Source organism: Poecilia reticulata, chromosome 4 (genome assembly GCF_904066995.2).
Source record: "Poecilia reticulata chromosome 4, P_reticulata-male-v2, whole genome shotgun sequence".
NCBI classification, from domain to species: domain Eukaryota; kingdom Metazoa; phylum Chordata; class Actinopteri; order Cyprinodontiformes; family Poeciliidae; genus Poecilia; species Poecilia reticulata.
In genome coordinates, this window is record NC_088833.1 from 17723108 (window position 1) to 17747053 (window position 23946).

Below are 23946 nucleotides of genomic sequence, written 5' to 3' on the forward strand. Positions count from 1 at the left end.
ATCACACAAACCGATCACCTGCATCTCATTTCGCAGTCTGCCTGTGAGGCTGATCTCCTCTTTCCTTCACTCTGCGCAAACGCGCAGCAACAAATCCTAAGCGAATGGGGAAGTTTGCGTGTTACGGCGGAAAATTGAAGCATGTGGGGTGAAGCAGGTCAAAATGCATCAACACGACGAATCTAATATGGCATAAAAACAATGCCATACTTGACGGAGTTTGGCTACATCGAGGCTCACTGCAGTAAAAAAGACATGGAGGATCAGATAGCAGGTAAAGCAGCGCACAGCTACAAACACTCATCCAGATTAGCATGACGGTCAGAAAGCTAAACAAATAACCTGCAAAATTATTTAAGTCGTCGAGCTGCGATGTAAGACGCTGGTTCTGTTCTCGCTGTTGAACCGCTGCTACAACAGCTGTAGCGCGTGGCTTGTAGTCAAGCTTCACTACAAGCGCGAAGCTTCACAGACGAAGCTTCGCGCTTGTAGTGACTCACACCGAACCTCTGCTTAAAGTTGCAGCATCTAACTTAAAAAATACATTTTACATACGTATTAAAACTTTCGCTGCCCTAATATGAGACATAATCTCTGAAAAAATAATCGATCTCCTCCCAGTTCTGCATAATTACTCCGCTCAGTCAGAAACAGCCACTCAGAACTAGCAGTAATCAGCTAGCCGCCATGCTAACAGGAAGTTTTCATTCAGTAACTCTGGATTGTTTATTGTAATGGATCCTGTATTTGCCTTTGAATGTTAAGTTTTATACTTGAATTTTTTGGCGATGTTGAGAGGTTTTATTTTGACTCTTATTATTATTTAGCCTCTTCAGAGCCTTAATATGTTATCAGTCTGTTAAAGATAGCAGTACAATTTGCACAATGCCTGTTTTGTTTTGTTCTTGGAAAAAGTTATTAAAAACAAATTTTTGTCTAAATTAAGGTGAATTCATGGTTCCTTTTTCCACATAATGTATCCAGTAGTGCTTATGATTAAAAAAATAATTATGTGATCGGAATTGGCAGTAAAAAACCTGATCGACACATTTCTAGTATTTAGGTACTCTCTCTGAATGGGTTGCAATTATGGCATAAAATAAAATACTTATATGGTAGAGGATGGGTTTTCCTCTCTTTTTTTTTGCTTGAAAAATAATCAAGAGTGATTATGATTTAAACAGATCATAGAATTTAGGGCAGCTGAGTGGATTTTCATTTTTAGGCTCTTACTACTGAGCACTACACTGTTAAGTCTGTCCAGAGGAGAAGAGAGGTTCCTGGATCTGGGTTTTAACAACCTAAGCTGATTTGCATCGTGGGTGAAATTAGATTAGTGGCAAATCCACTTTTCTGTTGACTCTATGGCCTGAAGCCCCAACTATTAGGATACGTATATAGCCAGCAGTGTAGTATTAGGAAATGGACATTTCAAACGGATCACTGGCTACTGGGGAGATTTTAATGGACTTTATTGCCCATTTTTTTATTGATATTGTTTTAGACTGTTAGGTGTCTTTTTATCCATACCTTATCTGTCATTAAACTATGCCACCCACCCTCCTCTGGTTATGAGTGATTAGAAATTAGGGCAAAACAGGTGAATCCAGCTGATGAAATCGGAAGCAGAAGCATAAAGTTTTGTTTCTCACTACATAGACACTTGCAACATGATGAAATATGACTTATCTTTTTCTATGCAAGGCCTGCACTGGTATTAGGTTGTTGTTAATTAAGTCTTCATACCCACTGTTGGCTGGCTTGCAGTGTGCAGGAACATGTACATACCGTGTTTCCCCCAAAGTAAGACGGTGTCTTACTTTCTTTTTATCCCCCAAAGCCCCACTATGTCTTACTTTCGGGGTATGTCTTATATTGGAAAAAAATTGTCGAATTTTTTGTTTTAACCATAAAATTAACATTTATTAACAACCTGAACAGTATTGTATTCACCACAAAACAGTTTTATAAAAGGAAGTGCAGGGGACGGCGCGGTGACGTATGGAGAGGGGGACGGTGCGGACGTGGGCAGGAGGCAGCGCGCAGCTAGATGAGAGGGAGGCGGCAATACCCCCGTGTTTCCCCGAAAATATCTTACTTTCGGGGTACGGCTTATATTAGCTGACCCCCCTGTAATCCCCGATACGTCTTACAATCGGGGGTGTCTTACTATCGGGGAAACACGGTAAGAGGAAAAACTGTTATTTGATGTTTCTTACAGACAGAAAAACATCTGCTCACTCAGAAAGTTTCTCTGGCAACACATTAAGACACTTTATCCAGTATGACCGTAATTTTAGTGGTTTTTAAATTGTAACTTCTTAAAACATCTGCATACCTTGATACTGCTGACCAGCTGAAGTTCACAGTATTGCACCCTTTTGCAAGTTTTTAACATAATGATGACATAATGATTAGGGCTGTGTAATAATATCGATATTGCGACATATATCGATATTTTCTTTCCTAGAAAAAAATCGATATTCATCCGCAAGTATCGTAACATCCAACTGTCACCTTGCTCACTCACTGCTTACTTCACCAGGAGAGTGATTCGGTCATCAGGCTTAGAGTGATTCCTTCAGATGTTAAGTGTCAAGGTTAAAAATGTATCAAACTATTCAGAGCAGGGTACTCGGTGCACTTTATTTACTTTACAAATGCGTAAGCTACAGTTTGTACTGTTTCAATAAAAAAAAAAAACTGTTTTCTCACCACCACTTTGATTCATTATGTCCAACTGTCAACTTTTAAGTCTGTGTCCATGTCCAACCACAGCCAGGTATTGTGTAGTTGGTGCTTTTAATCAGTTTTCAGTTAAATTAATTAAATCCAACTCTAACAGTCATAAAATGTCACCAAAATCACTCTGTCTCTCTAAAATCTTTCAGAAAATCGCAAGAGTGTATTGATTTGTATCGTTTGCTGAATATCGTAATATATATCATGTCGTGAGCAGAATATCGTGTATCGTATTGTGAGTTTATTGTATCACTACAGCCCTAATAATGATCATGTCTTTTTCTGTTGCATCCAAGTCCTTCATTTGATTCCAGGTCCATCAGCCAATCAGCTCTTTATGTGCACCTTTTTAAAACCTGGTTGCCGTAATTGGCATTAATTTTGAATTTAATAATAAAAATACAGTAACACTTTAGCTGACAAGGTATGCATAAGACTGACATGTCACTGTCATGAACATGACACAACACCTGTCATGAACAAGGAGTCTTTATGAATGTCTATGACTGTTATGAACTGTCAATTGGTAAATAATAACACTTTTTATGCAAAGTTGCTCTAAAAGTTGCATTGGAAGTCCATTAAAAGTGCCAACTTTTAATGGACTAAAAGTTGGCATTCGGTAAATAAGTGTCATTATTTACCGAATGACACTTCATGACTAAAGTCATAGACGTTCATTAAAAACTCCTTCATGTTAATGACAGATATTATGTCATGTCTGTCACAGTGTCATGTCAGTCAAATAAAATACCAAAAATACTGCAAAGACCTCATGCTAAAATGCTATAAATCAGAGTTTAGCTGATTTGCAGCTAATTGAACTAAATAATGGATACACAGTTATTTTAAGTTTTAAGGTTTACCTCTTTTAAATGCTGTAATGTTTTACTGAATGCATCCTGTAGCATCTCAACCCCAGTTAGAGCCTTAAGCCTTTGCATCTGCTATCAGTCGACTCTAATCGGTAGTTCCCAGAACTGCAGATCCTAGTGTTGGTTTGTTGGCTTCCAACACTATAGCTTTTTTATCATTAAAGAGTTGGGATTAATCAAAACACTTAATGATTGGCTGTGCAGATGGTATAGCAATGCTTCCATCTGTCAGCCTGAAAACACTCAAGGGTTTTAAACTTCGCTGGAGAGTGTAGCCAAATTATTTGTAGTGGCCTCCAGTTTTCACTCTTACACTGTGGTAGTGTTTCAGGGCAGGAGTTAGATCCAGGGAGAGAGAGAGAGATGGTCTCGGTGCCAAGCCTGTTAAGCACTGGTTTGCTTCCAGGATGAGTACTCTACTGCTGGCATTATCACTGCTGCTTATCTTGTGGGTTGCAGGCTGAAGACTTGGCTGGAAATGCACTCTTGCACACACTTAACCATTGCATACATCCACAAAATCACACAGACAGTTTTGCATGTTCTTTAACTCCTTACAGTCTTTTTTTTTGTTAAGGAACATGTAAAATAGTGCAGCTTTTGTTGAGGATTATCCAGCAAGTCCGGCTTCTAATAATCGTCCAACAAGCTGATCAGTTGGAAACCCTTTAATCCGGTCACTATGTGGTGTTACTGCGCTCAAATGTTCAGTGAGATGCTTGTGATCATTCTAACAGAGAAAAGGCTGTAATTCTTTTATATCATTAATTTTAAAAAGTACTGGATATGTATAAAGAACCATCCTTGCTTCAAAGTAAGAATTCCCACCTTTCCATTTTCTACAGAAAACGTTATGCACGTTTTTGAGTTTAATAAAAATATGTTGAAGGTTATTGGATTGTGCTTTGCTGCATGAATTGGGATGACCTTATATTTCTTTCTTTTGGGCTCAAATCAACTACCTCAAAGAACCTGAAGCACATTTTTTAATGTTTTATAGTGCAAGGAAATATAATCTGTTAAAATTGGAATTGGCCAGTTAAGCCTCAAAGAAAGCTAGAAATCTGTGTAAATCACTAAGTAGTGCTTGAAGATAAAGTGAACTTATCTTATTAAAATGTGAGCTTGATCAAGGTAGAATAATTTTATTTTTGCACATTCACAAATAAATTTCTCAGAAAAGGTCGGTGCTCTTATCTGAATTACCTTGAGTCTAGTTTGGTGATTTGAAACTAGAACAGTGCAAGACAAAAGTGAAGTGAAGAATCTTGGCTTGGCAGAATCCACATGCAAGATCAATGGTTTAGACTAGTAGGAAAAAAAAAATAACATGCCACCATTCCCCTCACCCCACTCTCCTTTTTGTGCTTTAATCTCCTTAACAGAAAAACCTGAAATGATCATAAATTGAATCAGCAGGTTAAGCCTCAAAGAAAAAGCAATTGGAGTCAACTACTAAAACCTCATCCGTGAATCTTTTCAGCTTTTACTCCGAGTAAATGTGATGATTTATTTAATCACCTAAGCAAGTGATGTTCATGGAAAGAACGCTTACTTTACAACTTGAGGCATCTTAACTGTGCGATTAATTAAAAGGAAAGAGTTTGCCTTTGGCTCCAATTTTTTTTTAGGTCGTTAGATATAGATTGATGGCTTAGAAAAGCTTCACTGCAGGGTTTGAAGATGCGTAACAAGGTGCGGAGCATTCCTGCTCAGCCTTTGAATTAAATCTATTGTGGTTAACACTCCTCTCTACCTGTGAGGACATGGCACCGTGAACACCCCACGCTCTGATGTTTTCTCTAGAAAGTGAGGAGGGCTTGTCATGTTGCCAGGATCTTTCAGATTTTCAGGAATGAAGATTATCTGACATTACACATTAAAGTTAGAAGTTCTATTATGTTTTGGACTTGCAGGAAATTTTGGTGGGGGGTTGGAGATGAGAGCGGGGGCTGGGGGTGGGGTGGAGGGGTGGGGCAGTATCGTAACAGAGGGTATTGGGGGGTGGCACAATACGGGATATTTACGGGAAAATACTAATATGGGAGGACAGCTGGAGAGGGAGGTAAAATACGGTAGTTTCCTGGAAAATTGGGAGACTGGACAGGTATGATTATGTTAGGAGAAGCTAAGCACGTTTGCAGAAAATGCATTGTTTGTATTCGAGGGCTAAAAAAAATCCCTCAAAGGGCTCAATTACAAACATCTTTTTTAGGATTGTCTTGAGGCAATGCATCATGTAATTCACAGAACTGGAAGAAGATGAGGATATCCATACATTTGAGCTTATCTCAAGTTAGGGCTTGTTGTAAATGATTATTTTAGTAATCGAGTAATCTATCGATTATTCTGACGATCAAATAAAAACTTTTGATAAAATTAAATGTTGGTAAATACTGCCATGACAGCAATATTAATATCGGATATCAACATCGGCCCAAACTTTTATATTTGTGCATCCCTAAAAATTACTTTCCTGTAGTTTAGAAAATTAGCTTGTAACAATAATAGTTCACTTTTTAATTTAACCTGGGCAAAGTTACACAAAAATCTGAAATTGGATTCAGTGCATCCATGCGTCATGCTAGTTATTTTAAGGATCCCTATTGGTCCCCCAAAAAATGATAAACACCCAGGCATTGTGCGTTATGCTGCCAGAACTTAGCATTCATTAACAACTCATTGGTAGAAGTGGGAGCATTGCTCAACATAAATAATCTCCCATCAGGAATGCTGTGCTGGTAAACACGTAATTTAACGAAGCTTAGAGGCAGATCATTTTAATAATTAAGGTGCTTCATTTGAGGAATCGCTATGGCCCTAATATCCAGTAAATGGGACAGAACATAGCATTAACTTGGAGCATAAGTAAAACTTGTATATTATGTAGATTCATTACATGCAGAGTGATTTTGTCCTTTTAGCTAATGAAAATCCATTATTTATTTCAGTAGAGGGTTAACAATTAAACAAGATAATTAAAAAAATTAATTTTAAATGCAGAATGTTGGTCAAGTGAAAAGTATGTTCTTGAATATCCCCACTCAGTACTTGGTCGGGTTTGTTTTGCATTAATTACTGCATCAGTGTAGTTTGCCATGGATTTGATCATTCTGTTGCTCTACTGAGGTGATAAGGAAACCTGGGTTGCTTTATTTACAACCTGTAGCTCGTTTTGAAATTGACTTAGCTTTCCAATCTTCTCACATTCTGCGGGTGCCCCTGCCACCTGTGCACCTTTTTCCTCCACACTTTTTCCTTCCACTCAACTTCCCATCAGTACAGTTAAGAGATGATCTGACGTTGCATTCATATATATATTGCTTATTGCGACAGACCAAAGTGGATGCAGGGCCCTGAGTCATAATGTTTGAACTGGAATGAGGTGTTAAAAAAAAAAAAGATTTACAACAATTATCTGCAAAATTGCACAACGCAGATGAAACAGTGGCCATGTGTCTTTACACAGATTATCCACAGTCTGAGAGAGTAAACTAGGTTCTGTTTGTTGCTGCTGATATGTCCTGATAATTAGGTCATGAGTTAGTGAACAACCTTCAAATTGTTTTGGTGTCAGTGCGGTTCAGTTTGTTTGTAAAATGCTAAGACATCACAGATATTTCAAGATACTTGCAAGATGAATGAATCCAGTTCATGTCTAAAAATACGTAAGTAAATCTGTCCAATACGGTCACATAAACATATTAAAACTGTGATTGCACAGATTTCAGTTCAGTCACTTGTAACATAAGGTAGTCAAATTTAGATTATAACGGAAGTTGATAAAAAACTTTTCTAAGGAAGCCAAATTAATTATGTCGTCTTCCTGACTTTGGTAATTTCTTCTGCTAAGCAGGCATATGTGACAGTGGAGAGGAACAACTGTGATCAGCAGATCCAGATGTGAGCTGGCAAAGAAATATTTTTTAGAAATTTTACGAAATATTTTTTTTAATGACAAATGAAAGAAATTTTGAATTATCAACTAAACTGGACTCTAACAGTTTAGTTGTTAAAGTCATTTGAGTTTGGCTGCTTCATTTGAGTGTGAAGGTGCACCGTCATTTGACTTTGGCACTTTGTGTGAATAAACAAAAGCTCTTATTGCTACAGGCGTCCTCTTATCACCTCTCTGGATCAATTTAAGACCAAGATGGCTGTCGGCTCTTGTCTCCTAGTAAGACTTTGTATTATAAATTTAAAAAAAGTGAATTAACTGTAGATGCTGCAGAGATATGTTGTGCATTAATGTTGTACTATGTTCTGATTTGTTCTGCTTGTTAATTTGAAAACTGGACCTTAAGAAAAAAGTCTGATATCTTCTTTTAGATGCTTCTCCAAATAATTGAGAAATTATTGCTGGGACTACTTGATAACTAAAATATTCCATAACTGCAGCCTTGTTTATTTTAAACTAACCTTTGTGAGATCTTGGAGGAGTTCATCTTGGTTTAATAAACATATTAAGCTTTACATTATATGTAGAAATACCAGCAGTCTGTAGGTATAAGCTGAGTGGGTGAGGTTTTTTTCCCCTGTAAGACATCATATGCTAGTCATATACTCTGCTGTCGTATAAAGGAGCACTTAGCTTTGTTTCCAGCACACACAGAGGGGAAGCACTTAAAGCCCATTACTAAGCCATAACAGGCCCAGAGAGGGGCAGCCCGGCGAGAGCCGGCTCCTGTTCTGATCCACTCCTGGAGGTTTGCTCTGCCCCATAGGTCACGACTGATATGTCTCTCCTCTCTGGCTTTTTTGTGTATTAACTTGTAGACAGTCGACGTGACGGCCATCCAAAGGGCCTGTGTGGTCATGTGCAGCTATGTTTTTTTTCCAGACAGGTTTGCAACATCAATGAGGGAGTTGTGAGTCTGCTCCTAAGAAAGTCGGTGAGAAATGCAGAGGACATGTGCATACAGGTTTGGATGCGATGTTCATGCAGATCTCTAAAAAGTATTTTTCCTGTCTGTATTCCTAAGATTTGTCAGTTTCAGAATGTTATGCAAGTTTTCAAATTATAAGCATGAAGTAGGTCTTTTTTGTGAAGTGGCTTAATGGAGACTATTGTCCTTTGTCTGATGCTGTTTAGCAACAACTTCCTCTCAGTACCGTCTCTGTTCCAACAGATAAATATTATGTCATATTATCATGACAGAACTTGAACTAAAAAACCAAAAGCTTTATCTTTTATCGTCTAAAAACCCTCTGACTCGCCACAGCACCTCCCTGAGCGTCCTCAGTCTCATGCGTTTCCGACCCACCTATATTTCTCTTCTACATTGTCTGTATATGAGTAAGTGCTCAGATACGATAAGACCTGTCCATATAGGCTTATGGAAGGTCTTGTGTACGTGGGTCTCATCCGCAACATTGTCTCAGGGTTTTTGTTCAGGCTTCCTGCAGGCGGCCGACCGATTATCTCAGCGCCACAATCACTATGTGGAGAGTTATTTCTGGATGTCTTTGCTGCCATGTTTTCTTCTCGAGCAGCTAAAAATACAACCTTACCTCTCCACTCTGTGCACTTCACATACAATCAGTATTGTTTTCGATTAGGGTGTCTAAGTGATGCCGGTGTTTTAATTCTTTTCCCCATGGCTGCTGCTTGGTGGATTGACAGTTTTATTGGCACTGGGAGGCACCAACAAACAGCTGCAGGGACGGCCAGGAAAACCGGTGTCAGCGCTGATTTGTGCGAATGCGATGCAGGTATGCGTCTCTGCATGTTGTGTGTGCTTTGGGAGCAGGGTCACCTCTGTCGCAGCTGTCCTGCGCGAGCCGGCCTGGCATTCCTCTCAGACTCACGAGCACCCTCTCTGCTTTGCTCGACACAATGCTGTGGTTTCTCCACCACACACACACACCGAAACACCCGGGCCGACACACGACAAACCTCACGCAGGCCAACTGCGCCCTCAATCAAACGTTTCAGCACATTGGATACCAGTTAGGAGAAGGTGATTGGCATCTTGCTGCTAATCTGTTTTGGTATTATTCAAAATTAAAATGAAGAAGTCATTTAAATGTGGCTAAGTAATCTGTGACAGAGCTTTTGGTTAAGCCTTTTTTTCTTTCTGTGATGACTGGAATTTAGACTCTTCAGATTGGGGCCTTTGACAGCTATGACTGGCACAACATCAGTATATCATTAAAACATTCCTGAGAAGAGTGATGCGATATGTAGTGTGTAACGGGAGCAGCTCTGACAGTTGGCTTGGCGTGGCTGCAGCAGTTGCAGGCGTGTGCAACACACACACACACACACACACACTGAGAGAACAAAGCGTGGGTTAGTGGTACCTCTCCCCCCTCAGAGGACCAGCACCAGCCATCTGCCGTTGGACGCAGCCCCACTTCAGCCTTTATACACTCTTACATGTGCACACGCTAATCACACTGAGCTCAGTTTTCCCAAGTCTGCACCCCCCACCCTAACCTCTGTGCACACATGCTCCCCTCAACCACACTTGGCTCAGCACCCTCCCTCTGCCACTTTCTGCCTCTCTGAGCGCATTAGACTTCAGATACCATAAGTCATGGTTGTGCTCTCCACATGGATCTTAGAAGTCTCACGGCTCCTGGGACACATTGAAGCTGGAGAGGAGGCCGATAATCACTGCTGTAGTGTTGGATGTTTAGACGTCCTGATTCAAGGTCGTCTGGAAATAATTTCTTTCACACAGGGTGCCGTTGAACTTCGCCGTGAACAAGATGATCTAGAGGAGTGGCTCCTGCCTGTAACTTTTTAAGAAGGCTGTTAAAACCCACCTTTTTTAAAATTTTTTACATGGATTAGTAACTGATCACAACGAAACGGGATGTACTGGGAATTGTGGCTGAGCCAGGTCACAGCCACTGCAGCGATGCAGTGTATGCTCCTTCAGAACAAAGGTGGGCAAATGCTGTGTAGATGTGGTGACACCGATGAGTAATTAACAAGAAGAAACTTAATTTAATACATGTTGATCTTCCAAAGCAGGGAGATCATGTTGTCTTTATGGTACACGGCATGGTCAGTTTCACATCCTCACTCTAAGAGAACATGTAGCAGGCAGCCTTTCAGCCAGCTGAGTAATGGAGCAGCAACAGGTAGGGGAGGGACAAAGCTATGGTAAAACTGTAGGATCTCTCTTAAAATGTGGGAATCCCTTAGCTGTTCTGAAACCATACCTTTTCCAAATTTTGGTTACTTTGGTAACCATTTCATATCTATACATGGTAAACTCTCTTAATTTCAGCTCTATGCTTCTACATTCTCTGAAGTTTAACTTCTCTCCTTTCCCTTAAGCTTCATAAAAGATTTTTGTAGAAAAGTATGAATGTGAGTATTCAGTATCATCCGTTATCTGTACTAGACATATGTTGGCAAAATTACACAAAAAAAACCCAAAATACGTTCAAACGTGTTGTTTAACCTAAACCAGGGATCCCCAAACTTTTTCCTGTGAGGGCCACATAACTTTTCCCTTCTCTGATGGGGGGCCGGAGTCAGTTTGTAACAGAAAAGATGTGACAATTGCAGGAGTGCCTAAATGTCAAAATGTATTGTTTTCCAGAAAGCACAAACAAATAACTCTCTCTGGGTTCTTCACAGAACAAAAATCAGGAAATAAATAATAGCACTATTAATGAAATAAATAATAACTAAATAACCCTCTCTGGGTTCTTCACAGAAAAAATCCAGGAAGGATTATACTCCGTATTTTCCGAACTATGAGCCTCACTGGACTATAAGCCACAAGCCCAAAGTTTTTTTTTTTTTTTGTTTTTTTTTAAACCAGTAAACATACACATAAAAGCCGCAGATATGTCTGTAGCTCCAGGTTTTCCACAATGATGCACCAACAGCAGAGGGGGGCGGATACCCAAATTTGGATAATAACAGGTCAATTGAATATCACATTTATTACGTTGAAAAAGAAAAGTTGCCAAGTTTAGATTTAACTGAACTGATTACGGTAGTTTCTGAATGGTAACTGGACCGGTAAAAGTGCTGATCCTTCGTGTCTGCTACTAGCATGTGCTAAATGAAAATGGGCGCTTTCTTCTTCTTCTTTAGATTTCAACAGCAGCTTGCATCCATTATTGTTGCACTACTGCCATCTACTGGATCCTAATATCGGTACTTCAAATTCTCATAATGATCCCATCCATCCATCCATCCATTTTCTTCCGCTTATCCGGGGTCGGGTCGCGGGGGCAGTAGCTTCAGAAGGGAGGCCCAGACTTCCCTCTCCCCAGCCACTTCTTCCAGCTCCTCCGGGGGAACCCCAAGGCGTTCCCAGGCCAGCCGAGAGACATGGTCCCTCCAGCGTATCCTGGGTCTTCCCCGAGGCCGCCTCCCAGTGGGACGTGCCCGGAACACCTCACCAGGGAGGCGTCCAGGAGGTATCCTGACCAGATGCCCGAGCCACCTCAACTGGCTCCTCTCGACGTGGAGCAGCAGCGGCTCTACTCTGAGTACCTCCCGGATGACCAAGCTTCTCACCCCATCTCTAAGGGAGAGCCCAGCCACCCTGCGGAGGAAACCCATTTCGGCCGCTTGTATCCGTGATCTCGTTTTTTGGTCATGACCCGAAGCTCATGACCATAGATGAGGGTGGGAACGTAGATCGACCGGTAAATCGAGAGCATCGCTTTTTGACTCGGCTCCCTTTTCACCACGACGGACCAGTACAACACCCTCTTCACGGCAGACGCTGCCCCAATCCGCCTGTCGATCTCCTGCTCCCTTCTTCCCTCATTCGTGAACAAGATCCCCAGATACTACAGATCCCAGTATTATTTAAAAAAAATAAAATAAAATCTTCTTTTTCCCCTCAATGCTATTTAACTGATCAACAACATTCTCAAATTTCAATTCCCTATTAAAACTTAATTCCGTTTTGATGGGCGCTTTCTTCTTTTATTTCCAATTTTGACTTCCAATGATTCACTTCCTGCTAAAGAGCCCCCTGGTGGTTGAAGAAAAATTCACATATAAGCGGCTTACAGTCAGAGAATACGGTATATGAAAAAAATCTGAATGCTCTCTGGTATTGTTCAGGGGGCCCGACAAAATGTGGAGGCGGGCCGGATCCAGCCCGCGGGCCGTAGTTTGGGGACCACTGGCCTAAACCACGTCTGTCTTCAGCACCAGAGTTCAATCATTCTGTCCAAAAACAATATAGAAATGAGCCATCATTCATCAATAGTTTTATATATGAAGGTGTTAGAAAAGCAAAAAAAAGCAACTTTGAAAATGTTGACTTGAGTAAAAGTTGTGGAAAAGGGAAACTTCAGAAAAAAAGATTTTTAAAAAATGTATTTACAGTATTTTTGTTCACTGTTATTAACTTCTCATCTATTTAAGGTGCTTTTTAAAATAAACAGCTGAGCTAACTTAGTGCTGAACATGTCAACAAAAGAAAATATGCAGTTATTGTATTTTAAAAATGGCAAAGCACTGATCACAGAATGTTTTGGATGATTATGTATAAAATGTATGAATATATAATATCAATATACCAAGTATTTATTAGGAACTGAGACAACCACTATACCATGTACCAGGAGTAGCACTGGGTTATTAGACAAAGATAAAATTATTTGAAATTCACATTTTAAAAAGATTTTAAAATGTTATATTATCTATTTCATCCCTGTTCATTCCTATGACATAATTTCAACACATCACTGATGCTGAAAATGACCAACTTTAAGTGTTCGCTCACTTCCTGTTACCACAGTAGGTGTTGTTACATCAGCCTAGCAGAGCTTCGATCTGATTGGGGGGTGAGAGAGGGGAATATGTTTCAGTTTCCCACTGGTTGGGCAATATTAACTACAGATTATGTCTTATTGAGCTTTTGCTGTACTCTGTTTATCTGCCTGTTTCAAAATAAACTTGGTTTTGTGAGCTCTCCATTGACGTAAAGGCAGATCAGCTGATCAGTGTTGATCAGCTAGAAAACAAATAGTTGCAAGATTATCAGGTTTGAAGATTACGGAATAGAGTTTGACTAATCGTCCAGCAGGAATCTGTAATGGATCAGCTGGTTTCAGGGTTGAACCTCCTTCTATTATTGGTATGATTGTTGTTGGGCTGGGACTTTGAAAGTCATTAAAACTTGTTCAGCAAGGTTGGGAGAGTTTCAACGGTGTTCCATGTATCTTTTAGTTATTTGGTTTAAAAAACCAACACTTTTTGACAAATGAGGTTGTGTTTTGTTGAAGGAGTTATGTGTTTGAGAAATCTATTTTTGAGAAAATTAAACCAGTATTTCTTTAAACACCACTATATCTTTTGCCTCCAGTCATTTGCTCTTTTAGTGATTGTTCGCTTTCCTCAAATGCAGTCCTCTTCTAGTCATTGAGCAGCTGTTCAGACACGCAGGAGCTCCAGCAGCTGCTGTACCAACTAATCTTCGCGTGTATGTGTGTCGGGGTGGGTGTGTGCGTTTTGGCACCCATTTAGCGTTGTTGCTCCTCCCTTTTTTTTCTTTCTCTCTTATATACACACAAATGGAAAACAGCCCTACCTCAGATCTCACCTGGCTCAGGCCAGACGCAGCAGTCTTTTCGTGTGTAGTCAATGATAACAGCTCTTTGTAGAGCACATTGGGTAAAGTGATGCTTTTGAGGTGCCTTCAGGCAAACAGCAGCTTTGAAGATGAATGGGCAGCTCTGAGCGGCCTGCAGCTTCGCACAGGGCTCAGTCAGGGGACTGATGCAGGACAGAAAGGTAGACAATCAAAAGGAGAGTGTTTTCATTTCTAAGGTTATCAGACTTAATACAACAGCTCTGGATTAGAGAAATTTACTGTGTTAAGTTTCTCTGACTTTTTTCTAAATTTTCAGCACCAGATGCATATTTTTTTATTTTTTTATTTTGTGAGCCATTGATTTGTTCCACTTGCTGACCCTTAATTTCTCCTTTCTCCCAGAAGTTCTGACAGAGGCAGTGCGATGGAGCTCTAAGGAAAACCTGCTGGGGGCGACTGAGAGCGACCCCAACCTCTTCGTTGCACTTTATGACTTTGTTGCAAGTGGGGACAACACACTCAGCATCACCAAAGGTAAAATAATCTGTAACATAAACTGAAGATGTGTGTTTATATTGTGGCTAGGGGTGCACCTACCAATATTTAAGAAACCTGACCTGCCAATACCATTTTTTTTTTTTTTGGCTGAAATGTTGCTAAATATAGCAAGAAACAGTGCTACAGTGGGGTGACTGTTAACTGCAGACATGACCTGGTGAGTGGGACTGTCAGTCAAATCTTCCTTAGGCAGAGCAGAAGACGACGGTGGCTGATTTTTAGACCTTTGCAGATGTAAATAAGATCGTTGCATTTGATCGGTTTCACATGCAAGTATCAGCCAATCCCCCAAAATTAAGGAAATCTGAGGCTATTTATCAGTGCACCCAGAATAGTTGTATTAAACTGCATCTAAATTTACAAACTGAATTTAATGTAATGGATGGAAACTCAATTCTCTCACCCTACTGCATTCTTTAATTCCGTCATCTCATAGGTTTGGTACTTAGCAACATCATTGACATGTTTTTCAGGTTCAGGTATTTATTTTCCATAACTGTGTTTGTTCAGCACCCCGCCCTTGAAAGAAACACATACTGCATGAATTTTGTTGCAACAGATCAGAGAGAAGCGTCATCACTGTAGTCATCCAGGTTGTCATCCTCTGTTTGCCATTCAGACATAATTATGTCAGAGCAAGCTTAACTTAATCCAGGGGAATGTTCTGTGTCAGTCACACCTACACCTCATTATATAAGCAGATAATGTAAAGCTCAATTTATTTACTCCTCCATTGAGCTTTTCTTCATTTTATCATTTCCTAAAGTTGGGGAAAAAATTTTTTTTTGAAGAGGTTATCATATATTCTCTATTATACAAACTTAAGGTTTTACACAGCAGGGGTTCATTTGTCGATCACATCATCAAGGACCTTTACAGTCTTTTATGTGTCTGTATCTATGTATATATACTGTATGGTTAGGTTTATGGTAAGTTTCTTCCCCCTTTTGTTCATTTTAAACCAATAAAGGGTTGAAAATCCATTGAGATTAAAAACCTTTTCAATGTAGCCCTGGCAACAAATACCAAAAGTTACACAGTTAAAAGAAAATGACAAACTATGAAAAACAGGTACAGGTCATTGAGCAGTAAATAAGATAAATTCAGTGAGAGTGAGATGACTTAACAGGTCATGTTTTGCAGCACATTTAATGGCATAAATGTCAGTTTATTTCTCCCAATTTTCCTCTATTATGATTGTTTTCGTGTTTTTTTCCTTAAATACATATACATGAAAATACTCTCCCAAAATCTGAGATGTATGAAGTGATTAACTAGATATCAGAACTTGACATTTTTTCCTTAGTCGGCTCTGATTAGTTATTTGTGAAAAAGTTTTTTTTTTTACCGTAGAAATTCTTATTGGATCAAATACATAAATGTCTACATTTTTATTCAATTGAACACTTTAACCCACTGTTTACTTTATTGCCTTTTTTTGTTAAATAAAAATCTAATACTAATCAGTTATATGTAGGCCTGATACAAAATTGTCCCAGTAATTGTTGAAATAAACATAAACATTGTTGTTTTGAAACCATTTTCAAATAATATTAATAATGGCATAGTAATGCTAGCTCTCGCTCTATCAAAGACCAACAAAATCTAATTTTGTAAAGAGCGCTCAACACTGGAACTGGAAGATATCTTTAATATTCAAAATTAAACATAAAAACAATAATTAAAATGGAAATTAAAAAAGACACAACTGAACCCATAAATAAAATGGATTATGAAGTCTCTGTAAACAATATCAACCTTCAAAAATATTAAATAATCAGAATGGAAATTGAGCTTGTTTTAATTTATTATACTAATAATTGCTTATTGCAACAGGCTTCGATGTGATTTAAAGAAGAAAGAAGAACCTGAAGCATATTTTCTTTTTTAGAGTATTTTATTTAACTAATCAACAGAATAGGTTAACATTTGAATTGCCTGGTTTGACCTCATAGTAAAGAGTTGCACACTCTACTCAGCATCAGTAACTGAGATGCTCTGTTACTGATGCAGATTCAGTCAGATTCAAACACAGGCAGGCTCACGATACTAACAGATCTAAAGCCTTAAACGTGGCAGTCTGTTAATTCATCAGTTTTAGGACTTCCTGTGCCAGCTGCCCGGGATGGAAATGATGTTTAGACCCTGACTCATGGAGTGAATCTGAGATTTCTTCCCACATGCCAGCACATGTGTCCTCCCAGGCTTGGCTGGACGTGGAAACTGGCTGGCTCTAATGGCTGCATTAACATTAAATCAGTTCAACTGTAATAATAACAGGTGAATGAGCAGCGGAGGAGGAGTAGGAAGAGGAGGAGGATAGAGCGAACACATGTCTTCTGCTTATGATTTGTCTCTTCTTCATGCCAGCTAGGGCAACTCTTCCTTCATGAGCACAGGAGTCAGTGTTTCCACTCCCACAATGTTGGCGCAAGAGACAGGAGACCACTGGGTGGGGATGATCAGTTGTTAATTGTAGTTTTCTACATGACCATATGTCATCTTGGTGTCACTATGTGCACATCCCCTATACAGTTGTGAAAAGCATGCAATATGATTTGTTTTCCAGGGCTGGATAAGTATGTTCAGAGAATAGAAATTTGATTACACCTGAAACTGTCCATTCCGTCATCCACCTGAAACTGATCCATTCCTCCTCCTCCTCTCAATCTGTCATTCATTCTTGTCTGTACCTCAATCCGTACCTCTTCCAATCTTTCCTCTATCCATCTAGCACCCCTCCATCCTTTCATCTGTCCACCAGTTTGTCCATCTATTCTGTCAGCCTTCCATGAATCCATCTATCATCTGGTCCATGTATCCATCCTCAACATTTGCTTCTCAGAATTTGAGTATGGGGGGAAAAAAATAGTAAAAAATCTTGTAAGCAGCAGATACCCATAGTGCTTTTTTTCTCAGAATCTATTTGCTTTATTAGAATACATTGCTCTTAAAACTGACCTGTTAGGCAAATTTTGATTATTTTTTTGTACAATTCCCATTTAGGTTTCTACTTCTTCTAAGAACAACCTACTAAAAAAGCACTAAAAAAAATGCCCATTTGTTTTATGGAAATAAGTTAATATATTTTGGTGTTTGGAAGACGGGCCGTTTCAAAAACCCCCTGATTGCTAAGTTTCAATCAACGGGCACCGCGTCATTACCCAGCAACCCCAGTTGAGTTCCTGCTGGTTTTACCTCTGTATGTGCTGTACAATGGCTGCTGGAAAAGACAAATGTTGTGCTGTTAACTTACTATTCAGAAACCATTTGCTACCATTTGTTGGTTGTGCAGGAGGCTTTACTTTTGCTTTTCAAAGATGTACCGTTGTATAATTGCAGCTCTGTTCGAGGCCATTTTCACATGCAAGTGTAAAGGTTGAGTTAAGAGGCGTGACCAACAGCGTCTTATTTAGATTTAAAGTGACAGGAGCTCCAAATAGGCACAACTGATCACACTAAAATCAACTTATCCAAGGATGATTTTCTGCCAAAAATGTAGTGAACATGTTGGTAACCTAATCTGTTTAAAGAAGCGTAATATGTCACCTTTCTCTTAATGTCTTAAAATAATAGCAACCGCTGCTTTTTTTTTTTAAAGGAAATACAAAAGTCATTACCGCAGAACACTGCTAAAAGTCCAATTAAGCAGAATGTGATAAATTACAGACCTAATTGAATGAGGGCAGTGAGTCAGTGTAGCCAGAACAGTTTCTAAATGTCCTTTCTGTTTTAATATGTATGATAGTCATTGTAGGTTTAATTGGATTTTAAAATGAATCATTTGATTTCTCCTGTAGGATCCACTCAAACTGCATTCATCTCATGTCGATCTATGTCTTTTACCATGTTTTCATTTTAACCTGCATCCAGCAGGCATGTCCCAACCTCTGTTTCGTTCAGTGTTTTGGCTAACCGATGCCTCCTTTCAGCACGTTGGTGTCTCCACTCCCTCATGTGCGCTGCGCTGACGTCAGACAAAGACAACAAACAAAGTCGCTACATGCCCGGGTTTGCCTAGCCCTGTATGACTGATGTTCTGATCTGCCATCTCCATTGTTGCAGCAGTGTTTGATCTAGTTTTTCAGGCAGGTGTGTCATCTCCATGACACCTTTTGTGTTGGACTGATATTTAAAATGTTCTCGCAATCTGGACTGGAACTGCCTCCAAGGACCAAAAAAAAAAAATGGCAGAAATAATCTATGTCCAAATTGCTTCTGAGACTAATTCAAATCCTGACTTGTTCTCTGGTAGAGGTTGTTCTTGTGATGCACCCTGTAATCAAAGCTACTGTCGCTAATTTCAGCTCATTTGTTTTGTCTCCAGGTGAGAAGCTGCGTGTGCTGGGCTACAACCAGAATGGAGAGTGGAGTGAGGTGCGGTCGAAGAACGGCCAGGGTTGGGTGCCCTCCAACTACATCACGCCCGTCAACAGCCTGGAGAAGCACAGCTGGTACCACGGGCCGGTCTCCCGCAGCGCTGCCGAGTACCTGCTTTCCTCCCTCATCAACGGCAGTTTTCTGGTCCGGGAAAGTGAAAGCAGCCCCGGCCAGCTGTCCATCTCTCTGCGATACGAGGGGAGAGTATACCACTACCGGATCAACACGGCCACTGATGGAAAGGTAGAGAGGCATGACTGTTTTGATTGAATGTTCTTGTTTTTGCATCTCCAAATAGTGTACGTCTAAAATTCTGACTTTCTCTGCATTCCACCCTACCCCTCAGGTGTACGTCACGTCCGAGAGCCGTTTCGCCACGCTGGCTGAGCTGGTCCACCACCACTCCACCGTCCCTGACGGCCTGGTCACCACGCTGCACTACCCTGCACCCAAATGCAACAAGCCCACTGTGTATGGCGTTTCTCCCATTCACGATAAATGGGAGATGGAGCGCACAGACATCACCATGAAGCACAAGCTGGGAGGAGGCCAGTACGGAGAGGTTTATGTTGGAGTTTGGAAGAAGTACAACCTCACTGTGGCTGTCAAAACGCTCAAGGTTGGAACCGAGTATTCATTCATATGTGAAAACTATTTGCAGTGACTGAAGTAGCAGAGATGGATGGAGCATCATAAGAACAGCTGTAGATCACCACCTGCAGGTGGTTGTAGATATTACACATTTCCTAATCTTTTCCTTTTTCTTCCTGTGCAGGAGGACACTATGGAAGTGGAGGAGTTTCTGAAAGAGGCAGCAGTTATGAAAGAGGTTAAACACCCAAACCTCGTTCAGCTACTTGGTAATTATTAAGCAGCTCGTTCGCTTCAATGTTTTTCATGCTGGCAGAAATGCCACATTTTTTTCAATGAAAGATTCGCTAATTTTTTTCCCCCACCCAGGAGTGTGCACTTTGGAGCCTCCTTTCTACATTGTGACAGAGTACATGCCACATGGCAACCTCCTGGATTACTTGAGAGATTGTGAAAAGTCTGAGGTGAATGCTGTGGCGCTGCTCTACATGGCCACACAAATCTCCTCTGCTATGGAATATCTGGAGAAGAAGAATTTCATCCACAGGTATGCGTGTGGTTTGGTGCGACTGCAGATGTAAAGATGGATGGATGGTTTTCCTGGCATTTCCTCAAATTCTACTCCTAAACTCTTTCCTCAGGGACCTGGCGGCAAGAAATTGCCTGGTGGGTGAAAATCACGTTGTTAAAGTTGCGGACTTTGGCCTGAGCCGCTTGATGACCGGCGACACTTACACTGCCCACGCCGGAGCCAAGTTCCCCATCAAATGGACGGCACCGGAGAGCCTTGCATACAACACCTTCTCCATCAAATCTGACGTCTGGGGTGAGCAAACCCCCCCCTATCCATATTTAGAAGATTTCAAAAATTTTGTTCATTTAGTTTGTTTTATTTATGTAGCTCTACAGATGCCAGGTTAAGTTTATTTCCAGTCATACAAATCCAGTTTAGTTTAAATCAGTCCATTTCAATTCAATCAAAGACTCAGATCAACTTGCATATTGCCCAACCCAACTGTAATTGTAATACAGTGCAATAAAATTAAAAAATAATAAATCTAAAGATGTGCTGGATTATCACTGACCTGTCTCTCTCTCTACAGCATTTGGTGTGCTACTGTGGGAAATTGCCACCTACGGCATGTCTCCATACCCAGGCATAGACTTGTCTCAAGTGTACGATCTCCTGGAGAAAGGCTATCGCATGGAGCAACCAGAAGGATGTCCGCCCAAAGTTTATGAACTAATGAGAGCATGTAAGTACCATCTGTCTTACATATCGACCTATTGGTTAAAATGGTTGTACAACACATTTGTAGTGTTGCACAAGTTTGAAAACGAGACACAGTAACAACTGCATTCATTGATGTTGCTATTCAATGCAACATCTGCAAAGCTGAAACAATAACGTAAAAACTTGCAAAAAAAAACAAACAAACAAAAAACTGTCTTTGAACTCAAAACTGTTGGTAGAAATGTGGATTTACAGAAAATACTGAGGTTAGCAAATACAATCGTTATAGTGAAACAGTATTTTTGACTGCTGTCTTTTCTGTATCTAATTTTCTTCTGCTTATATTGCAGAGTTTTTGTATTAAAACCATTTGTTGTATCTTTTCTGACAGGCTGGCAGTGGAGTCCTTTAGATCGACCTTCATTTGCAGAGATACACCAGGCCTTTGAGACAATGTTCCATGACTCCAGCATTTCAGAAGGTAATAATCACTTTTTCTCAGTTGCTTATCAATTCTTAAGCTTACACTTGTTTAGCTAAAGCCTGTAAATTATCATATTGATTTGTGTAGATAGAAAATTTGATTCTATTAGCGCTTACAGACCATCTTTTAGAGGAATCTGCTGATTGGTCCATATTTTTTCCTGAAGAAAATGTATCTGTAGCAAAAAATTGGCATAAATGTAATCTTTTTTTTTTTTTTTTTTTTTTTTTCCCCTCTGCAGAGGTTGCAGAGGAGTTGTGTAAGACGGCTCACTCTGTGAGTCACGACATGCCCCTGTTGCCTTCCAAATCCCGCACACTCCACAAGCACACGGAGAACAAGGAAAACATCGAGGGTGGGCTGGACAGCCACTCTGACCACAGCACCCACAGCCACTCAGGTACAACCAGGCATGCCCGCGCTCTCCCCACACCACATTACGGTTCTGCAGGTTTGCCTGACAACAACGCTGCCGACACGCAGAAGCAGCTGCAGCGCCGCCAAGCACGCCGCCTCAAAAGACAGGCTGTGATTTTTCTCACCAGCTCGTCGCTTCACCCAGAGTCTGTCAGAGCTTCAAAACGCCTTGATGATCAACACTTCCAGTGAAATAAAAAACGTTGTGTTCAAACACACTGTTTTATGGTGTCCAATCAAACAAAACTACAAATCACATTCTAACCTGTAAAAATGTAACATATTTGATTTAAAAAATTGGCAAAGATCTGCAATAAAATAATTGGAAAAGTGCTGAATTGTGTTTTGTCCTTGGGATAATGGAGAGGAAAATGCTTGGTAGAAGCTTCTTGATCTCATTACCCTTTTAGAGCATCTTAAATCAAAGCTCCCAATAAACCTGAGGCGGGTTCTGTCTTACCAGCCTCCTAAGATTTTTAACTTGACTTTTTCAGTCTGTTTGGCTGATATGTCTCTGCTGTACCTTAAAGGACTCTCATCTAAAACCTTGTTTTACTAAATGTAAAAATCTGCATGGATTTCCTAAAGTCCTCTACAATATTTTCTGTGTATATTAAGCAGTTGAACAGCTTTTTTATTAGCAATGATTTGCACACATGTATATGTTCTGTTAATCTAACTTGATATTATTTGTAATTGTTGCATTATTTTATTCCTGTTCCAAATCAATGCTTTGTGAATGTAACAAATGTGTTCCAGATAGCACATCGAATATTTAATGTAGATAACTCATTGTTTATTTATTGTATTTAAATAACATTTTGATGATATTTGCATTTTTTTTCCTGTTGGCTCATTTGTGTGTTAATAACAACTCTTTAATTTTCTTCCCTCTTATGCATTTGAGTTTGTTTTTGATGATTGTTTTTATAAAAAATCAAGTCGAGCACAAAACATGGCAAAAACAAATGCCATGTTTACTCCACCCCAAAATTCTAACACCCCATGAATCAACCAAATAGCAAATGATGGTAGGAGGAGAATAAGCACAGTAATAAGGATACATTTTCAAGATTTTGCCTTTGGTTTTATCTTTCAATAAATGTCAAAAAGAGCTACAAAGTTGTACAAAATGTTGATGCATTGCCTTGGAGAGAATCTGTCCACTTACATTTGAAATCCTGCATGTCTTTGTGATCCACTTTAAAAATCAGTCCCATTGAGACAGTCTGTCTTCTTGCTAGCAGGGTTGAAAAGGGACAGAGTTAGGTAATGATAAAGCTAAAAGGGCACTGTATATAAACACACTTGACCTAATATTTCATATGTTGTGTAAACAGTTTGTCAGTCCTCTAGCACATATTGGCAAATATTTCTCTCATGCTTGTTGGGGAAGATCAAAAATGTAAAATGTACCCTGGTCCAAAGATAAACTAAAATCTGTATAAAAATGCAGTTGGATTTCAGGCCAAGTAAATAAGCAAAAATATGTTAAATGCATGTTGTAAGAAAAACACTTGAAATATAATTAAGAGTAATTTGACTGGTTTGAATTTAATATAGTGTGAAATTTTTCCCATCAAATATAAGAATACATAAATATAAACAGTGTTTTTCATTTTGAATTATGTGCCAATATATTGGGGTGTTTTTTTCTCGTTTGCTTGCTTGAAAACTTGATATCAAAGATATCAAAACTACACAATGTTACAAGCTCATATACTATAAATTTGACATGCATATTTGGAAGCAAAGCTTCTACTTTGTGTGATTTCAGCTGCTTCTCTGCTGAAATGTTTGGAAAGCCTCTTCTTTAGAAATTGGGGGTTAATGGCTAAAATGAGGAGCAAGGAGTGAAATGGGAATGTTCTGTTTTTGACCAGCATAGTCAAGGTAGTGTTTTAAACTCACAGCTTGTATTTAGCTGAGGTTTTCCCATTAAATTTTAGATTTTTTTTTCTTGTATCATAAAGTCAAATACACTAATCGTCATCAATGAGTTTGCATTTATAAGTCACTACACCTCATTGAATGTTCCCCTGTGTTGGTAGCCTTTTAGCGTAAACATGCTGCAGCTCCCAGTTTTTATAATGATGATTAACATAATCATTAATGGATCATGTACGTAAATCACCTTGC

General features: G+C 39.7%; 1 protein-coding gene across 4 annotated transcripts in view; it reads left to right on the plus strand.

The window, feature by feature from the left end:
• abl2 (c-abl oncogene 2, non-receptor tyrosine kinase) overlaps positions 1-23946 on the plus strand; it is a 35386-nt gene that overhangs the window by 3794 nt on the left and 7646 nt on the right. Inside the window, exons 1-10 of one of the 4 annotated variants that reach the window (XM_008407900.3) lie at positions 14124-14343; positions 14546-14677; positions 19029-19324; positions 19428-19700; positions 19857-19941; positions 20042-20219; positions 20314-20498; positions 20776-20928; positions 21298-21387; positions 21632-21790. In XM_008407900.3, the coding sequence (XP_008406122.2) occupies positions 14232-14343; positions 14546-14677; positions 19029-19324; positions 19428-19700; positions 19857-19941; positions 20042-20219; positions 20314-20498; positions 20776-20928; positions 21298-21387; positions 21632-21790 (1663 nt within the window). In that variant the 5' untranslated portion in view covers positions 14124-14231. Of the gene's footprint in view, positions 1-14123; positions 14344-14545; positions 14678-19028; positions 19325-19427; positions 19701-19856; positions 19942-20041; positions 20220-20313; positions 20499-20775; positions 20929-21297; positions 21388-21631; positions 21791-23946 lie in introns of those variants that run through there. The other 3 variants (XM_008407901.3, XM_008407898.3, XM_008407899.3) reach the window with 3 other exon arrangements.